General features: G+C 30.0%; 1 protein-coding gene across 1 annotated transcript in view; it reads right to left on the reverse strand.

Moving 5' to 3' along the window:
* The window catches only part of LOC106475473 (syntaxin-like), a 14,776-nt gene extending 7,093 nt beyond the window's left edge, over window positions 1–7,683 (reverse strand). The window contains exons 1-3 of the mRNA XM_013936155.2: window positions 7,612–7,683; window positions 5,596–5,704; window positions 966–1,039 (exon numbers count right to left, since the gene is read on the reverse strand). Of these exons, the coding sequence (XP_013791609.1) occupies window positions 966–1,039; window positions 5,596–5,704; window positions 7,612–7,683 (255 nt within the window). The remainder of the gene's footprint in view (window positions 1–965; window positions 1,040–5,595; window positions 5,705–7,611) is intronic.
* Between the last annotated feature and the right edge of the window lie 121 nt (window positions 7,684–7,804).

The following is a 7,804-nucleotide window of genomic DNA, read 5'->3' on the forward strand; positions in this document are numbered from 1 at the left end:
AAATAATCAACTGTGCACCTGATATGAAAACTATAAAACATGTGTTACAAAATAACTGAAATATACAACTAATGTTTGTTTGTGACTTTAAGGTGCACTGAGTTAGCAACATATATATATATATATATATATATATATATATATGTGTGTGTGTGTGTGTTTAATATATATAAATCTGGAGAAAATAGATTTGTATTTTGAAAATAAGCAAACTGATTAATAATATTTTCCAGGTTTTCTGAATTTGGAAACCTTGTTTTTATTTTGTTTATGATTATTATTGTATTTGGATTAAAAAGTTGCAGACTGTACTTTAAAGCCTACAAATGTGAAACAACATGTAGTGTAAAATGTATACCTCTTACACACATGTGGATTAACATTTACCATCAACAGATACCCAAACTTACTAAACACTTAAGGATAAATGATAAATAAAATATTATTTATAAAAAATATACTTCAAAGCCACAATATTCAGCATAGAATGTTAAGAAAGAATTACTCAGGTCCAAGAGGCATCAATTATAAGCCTTCCTGGTATTGTATACAATTTTATGTATATTGCATAAATTGTAAATATTAAATTAACAATTACAACCACTAATAAGTGATACAAAACAACTTGCTTATTGTGTTTCCAGTCTTTCTCAGTTCTTTAAATGTGGTCTCTTATCAACCATGAATGATAAAAATGGACATGACTTTCAGACCACTTAAATCAAATTTCAGATACTTAATGTGAATAGTCACTAATTTAAACAATGAATCAGAAATTAATTATTATTCCACAGAAAAATTCCTAAATGTAAAATTAAAAAAAGAAAGAAACTCTTGAAACTAGATTTTAAAAAGAAAGGATTAATTCTTATCTTTAGGATATTCACATAAAAAAGTATTTTATATGTACATTTTCTTTACACAAACAATAAAAGCTGTACTGAGCTAAAGTAAAAACAAGTTACCCCTTGAGTGAAAATTGTGGGATTTCCACTTTCTAGCATGTTTTCTAGCTCATCATTTGTTGTAATTTTGCCTGCTGTAAAAAGGGAAAATAAACACATATATAGATACATCATCTGATTTTAACACACCAAGAAAATCTATTTTTATATATCATAAGTAACCCCCCTGCTCTAAGTCCAGTCAACAAGCAAGATAAGCACTAATACGGTTTATACCACATCACATTTAACATTCATTTCAATTGATTTACACAGTACAAAAAGGGGGTAAGCAGGTTTATAAGCAACAGTAACAATGTTGGAAATGTTTGGGTTTCATTGGTTGAATTAATAAAAAGTATCAATACTCTGGCAATTTCAAATACATGACAGTAACATATGTATAAAGTGCATTTATGGTTTTCATTACAGAAGTAGTCAATTGAGTGCTGCATTTAAAACAAACAAATATTCATAAAGGTTATTTCCTAAGAGTAGTTTGTATAAAATAATTTTAACAGTACCTTAAAGCTGTCTTTGTGATTTGGTTTATGAATTGTTTAAATATGAATCTGTCTGTTTTGCCATCAAATAATATTAAGATGGAATATACACTATCCTACTAAAAGTCATGGGACACACCTCTGATTACAGGAAAATGGGTGTGACAATGGAATATGCAAATAGTCTGGCCTATAAAGGTTCATTCAGAACTCATTTCAAACTTGTACGCTGAACGATGAGTACTCAGAAAGTACTAACAGAGTTTCAGATGGGAAGGATAGTTGGATATCATTTGGGGAAAATGTCTGTACCTGGTATTGTGCAACAATTAAACATTCTCATATCGACAATTGGCAACATGCTGAAGAAATGGAAGTCCACAGGTGACACTGAGCCCAAGAAACAACCAGGTGGGCATAAAATACTGACTGACAGGAGTTGACACACCATGGGAAGACTGGTTACTTCATCTCATCATCAGAATCTAGATAATCTGTGTTTGGAGATGCAAGCAGCCACAGGCAATCTTATAAGTGTTTCCATGACATGTTGAGAGCTGCATGCCATTAATTTTCATGGAACAGCTGCAGCCCAAAAGCCATTGATAACAAAAACAAATGTACACTGTCAATTGGCATGGAGCAAGGAACACCAAACCTAGACCATGGATTAATGGAAATTGGTCCTGTGGAGCGACAAGTCACGCTACATGCTCTTCCACTCTGATGGACATGTTTATGTATGGAAAATGCCTGGAGAATACTTATTTCCTGAGTGTGTTGTCCCAACAGTGAAGTTTGGAGGTGACATTATCATAGTCTGGGGGTGCTTCTCTTGTATGGTCTAGGTCCACTGGTCACAGTGCATGGATCCATGAATGCTGATTCCTACACTAATGTTCTGAACAATTCTGTGTGTCCTACATTGTAGCAATGTTATGGTACTGACCCTTACACCTTCCAACATGATAATGCTCCATGTCACAAAGCAAGGATTGTGAAGGCGTGGTTTAAATAGAAAAAACATTGGAACACAGAGCCCCAACCTTAACCCGATAGAACATCTTTGGGAAGAACTTGAATGTAGAAATAGGACAAGTCCAAGATGGCCCTCTTCAGTAGTGGAGTTTACTAATGTTTTAAAGGAGGAGTGGAGCACAATACCACCAGCTTTCTACCACAAATTAGTAGACAGTTTTCTACAATGCATTGAAGCAGTCATTAAGTCAAAAGGCGGACCAACACACAATTAGTTTCTTGGAATAAAGACATTTATAACTACCTGTGTCCAATGACTTTTGGTAGGAGAGTGTATTTTGAATAGAACTGTCACAATACAACATAAACCACATTGTACACAATTATCATAAGTGCATTAATTTTCCTATCTTTAAACATGAAATAGCTTTTTTAAAAAACTAATTTTATAAAAAAATGGTCCAGTAACTTGTGAAGTTGACCAAGGAGCCTCAATATCATCACTCTCACTATGTTGCTCTATGCTTATTTTATTATGTTCTGATTCAGGTTATGTCATATTTTAAGAATTTCTAGAAAAAAAACGAAAACAAACTAATAACATCAGAATATTTTCTTACAGTAAGCTCAATTTACAAGAAACACAACTAATTATTGAATTATCATATCACTTTAACAGCAGAATATTCAAATCATAACAAGAAATACAAGACCATACTAAGATACAGCATTCTAACTTTCAAAATATAATTGCTTTGTGCTTTAATACTTGGGTGTGTAAAATTTATGCAAGTTTAACATTCCAGTGCAAGATTATTTTTAAATACACAACAAAAAATAAAAGGTCACAAATATGTGCCTATGGCAGTGCAAGAGTTAAGATTTAAAATTTCAGTCTTAAATCAACTTCTGAAATACATTTTAGCACCATATATCATGTTAGAAGCAAGCAAGTGTGCAATGTGAATTCATGCTGAGCTTTAATATTGGCTATTTAAATATAATACGATTATCAAACTTTGCTTTTTAACTCTTTCAGCCTAGACTCGGTCCCTGGGATCAAATTCATAACCATTTTGTGCTTATTATAGTTTTCATGCTATAACTTTTAAATTAGTAAGCGAATGTTGACGAAATTTGGAAGATTATCAGTAAACATTACAATGCTTTCATATGCAATATATCTAATTTTTTTATTAAGTCTTAAGGTTTGTAAATCAATGTTTCTTTCATGCCTTTTTTTTTCCACATCTTATCCATCTATCATGCAAAGTAATTTTCATTTTAAGATTAAAAATACTTTTATATATCAGAAACTTTTGAAATTTCACATGCAAAATCATTATAATGTCCAGAGAGTTATCAAACATTTCTTAAGAAAAACTTAATATTTTTTCTTCAGTAATTAATTTCTGTACGGGTTCGGTAGATTTGACTGATCTCGCAACCGCCATAAAAAATTAGGAAATAAACATAAATTATGCCTCTTTCATTCTAGATTGAATAGAAATTATAACACAAAAACATAAATGTTTAGATGGAATAGCTTAAATCTCATAACATTATACATTTATATATATTTATTATATTGACCTTTCAGCTGTGCCTGGCTAACAATATAGAAGTTACAACGACATGGCTCACGTGCACTCATGTTACCGTATCAAATAACATAAAGGTGACCTTTGGTCTGTACAAAGTAATTTGTCTTGGCTGTGTTTTAGTCGACTAGTATTTTGTAAAATACAGTCACATTTCAATTATTATACATTTTGTGTGTATATAGATTATTGCTATTTTGAAATAAGTTCTCAAAGTTATTTTTCCTAAAACATAGAACAGTAAATAAAGAAGTAAAGCACACAATTATCTCTTCTAGTTACGACTTTTGTACTCAGTTGCTGCTTGAAGTAGGTTGCTAAGCCTTTATAAATTTTGCACGTGTAGGATATGAAACAAAACATTTTTTTTAAGGTTTTATATATACATTTGAATAACTAAAAAATCATAAATTACTACATCAATAACATATAATTCCACTATAATTTATCAAGCTTAGTAAGTAAGATGTATTTTAGTCTAAAAAAATATGAAATTTTGAGCAGACTAAAGATACACCCTACCTCATTGACATCTTCGTTCAAAAGAAAGAAATGGCAGAAGGAATATTAGATAGGCTGAGAAAACTACTAGGGGGACATTCTGAGCTTCTGATTGGTTATTCATGTCATATATAGAAGTAAGTGTCCATAAAGGAGCATTTTCAAAAATGAAAATAGATGGAAGGGTGCCACTGCGTTTGATTTATTACGTGAGCAATATATTAGCAAATGGAAAAGATATGACCTTCTTATTTTATATTCTAGCTTGTCAATATCTGTAATTTGATTTTCTAATTCGTATGAAACTATAGACTTAGTATTTTGACTTCACAAACATCTAATTTGACCCAGTGCTGCATTCAGCATACCACATTTAAATTAACAAATTGAGTAATGTATAGTTCTACAATTTGAATTATAATCTACAGTTTGATACCAAACTTATTGACATAAATTCTTGAAATAGTAGTTGAATAAAATTTTGAATGCGAGTCATCAAAGAGATAACATGTTCTTTCACCTGTGACCCATATCGAAAGGGTTAAACATTACATTTGGGTTAAAGGCCTAAATACTATACTAATATCATTCATAAAAGATTACAAAAGTGTAAAACTGAAAAAAAAGAGAGACAAAAAATACCTACCTGCAATATCACAATTAATTAGTCATAAAATAACTTTAAATATTTTACAGTGAAGTAGTACTTATATTAGCATAAGCTAAAACTTTATTAACCATTACAATAAAGCAAAGTTATAGTCACAAAACAAAAGTAAATTTTGTTTTGTACCTATAAATGATTTTTTGTTTCTATCTTAGCTTTTTACTTTTCTCCAATTCTCTCATTTTAAAAAGTTAATAAAGCTTGAAAGATAGATTAATACAAGCTGGCTAGATTAATAATAAGAAAAACAACTTATATTACAACAATCTACTTCATTGCATTTTGTGCTTCTACTTTTGAAGTATTATCAAATATCACTTAACCACAGAATTACATTAAAAAAAATTTAAAACTCTAGTTACCTTCTCTCAGACAAAACAAGTTGCTAATAATGAACTTACTTATTTCTAACTGTCTTTGAATCCTTGCCTTACACCTTTCTCTATAATCAATCTGAATTTTGTTGTATTCTGACATTACTTCCACAAATTTTTGAGAAAGCATTGAGTGCTAAAAATAGAAAACAAAACAGATAAGTTTGACAGCTGAAAACATAGACAATCATCTAATATATATAAAAGTCAGTTGTATTTTGGTAACGTTCTGTTCATCTGTGCCACTTAGCAACAAAACTATTTTATGTGTATAGTCACATCAGCTTCTAAAAGCAACAACTATCTTAACTATACAGGTCACAACAACTTGCAAAGGCAACAGCTATCTTAACTATACAGGTCACAACAACTTGCAAAGGCAACAGCTATCTTAACTGTACAGTTTACAGGAGCAAAAACTATCTTAACTACATAGGTCATATCAGCTTTGTGGATTTGTGAAACATTCCACTTACCACAGAGTCACTTGAATAAGACAACATCATGAGATAGGTAAATTAGATATACTTCAATAATTTCTGCTAGGATATTATGCATTAAGATTTGGATGATAAGATTATGTTAGTGAGGCCTTGGACTCCTACTGCCTAGAGTTGTTTATCACTACTCCAGATAACTTGTCTAATATATCTAAATGCCATTTGCCAATTTGTGTCAGGTGATGATGACAAACCTTGTTGAAACGTTGTTATGTTACACTTATATTAAAGTTTTTCTTCATTACCCATTCAAGCTGTCTCCAACCATTATTAGTCTCAAAGTGGGTTCCTCGTCATTGAACTATTAAACCTAGGTTCCACTAGTATCTTGTTGAAATGTTGTATATTTGCTGTTATGTTAAACTTATATTAAAGTTTTTCTTCATTACCCATTCAAGCTGTCTCCAACCATTATTAGTCTCAAAGTGGGTTCCTCGTCATCAAACTATTAAACCTAGGTTCAACTAGTATCTTATTTACAGTCCTACACATCCCTAACGTACACAAAGAACTATTGTTACTTACTCTACAGCTTTTCAAATATAACCATTTCTGTAGTAATGACAAAAATTTGTTCCTTGACTTGATAAATTAATTTCTTTTTAAAAAAGAAAAAAATATTGCTTACATTTTCTAAAAGTGCAATAATCATGGTAATAGATCATTTAGATTGTAAGACAAACAAACAGAAATAAGTGATTATTAAAGCTCAAAACCATCAGAGATTTTCAACATCATTACAAAAATTACCACACAATGAAAATCATTGAATTTAATCATCTCTTCCTTGATATCTCAGAGAAAAATTTAAAGTTGAGAAAATATTTTTTATCATAGTACTGTAATGGCAGATCTCATTAAATTTAGTAGATTTTTGGCATAAGTTAGATTGCCTAACTAGTAAATGCATTATACTGTAAATTGAAATGAAAATTTTTGTGTGTGAAATCCTTTTTGATATATACACACACACACATACAAGTTGGTATCTTTTATAAATATTAAGACTTAGCTATCACAAATATTACACTAAATTACCATAGGACTGATTCTTTTGTTCACTGTTGTATAATGAGCCAACAAACTATAAAGCCTTATCTTTTTAAGATCAATAAGTCTAGAGGCTTGAAATACATAGTTTAGTAGTTAGTGTCTTAAATTTAGTTTTAAAAAATAAAACATATATTCTATCCAGAACAGTAATTGTTGAAGAAGTTTTGAATAATATCAATTATTTTTTAAATCTAGCATGTACGTATACATAAATGACTCACTACATAAAATTAGTCTATTCTATAAAGGAAATTGATTATTAAAAAAATCTAATTTTACTCAATTTGATTCTAGTATACAGGTTTCTCTAACTTTTTTTTTCTCTATAGAGATAAACAAAGAATTTCACAACCTCCTTAGTTTTTCTGAATTTGTTTATACAATAAAATTACCTGATCTAGGTATATAGTTGAGTCACCTACACATAGCTAAGTATTACTTTTAACTCTCTGCATTTATATAAATTTAACTAAATAAGATAACAAATCACCTGTATTTTTCTGATGCGGAAATTAGCTGATATCGCATTAGTTTCTTCTGAATGTTTTAGGTTCTGCTCCATTACTAGAAAATATTTATAAATTTTAATTTCATTTAACATTAACTAAAAATATGAAATTTGAGTATAATAGAAAAAAGAACCAACTCAAATAGTAAAGAACAGTTTGTTCGTTTGAAGTTAA

The sequence above is a fragment of the Limulus polyphemus genome, unplaced genomic scaffold, assembly GCF_000517525.1.
Source record: "Limulus polyphemus unplaced genomic scaffold, Limulus_polyphemus-2.1.2 Scaffold8635, whole genome shotgun sequence".
Taxonomy (NCBI): Eukaryota; Metazoa; Arthropoda; class Merostomata; order Xiphosura; family Limulidae; genus Limulus; species Limulus polyphemus.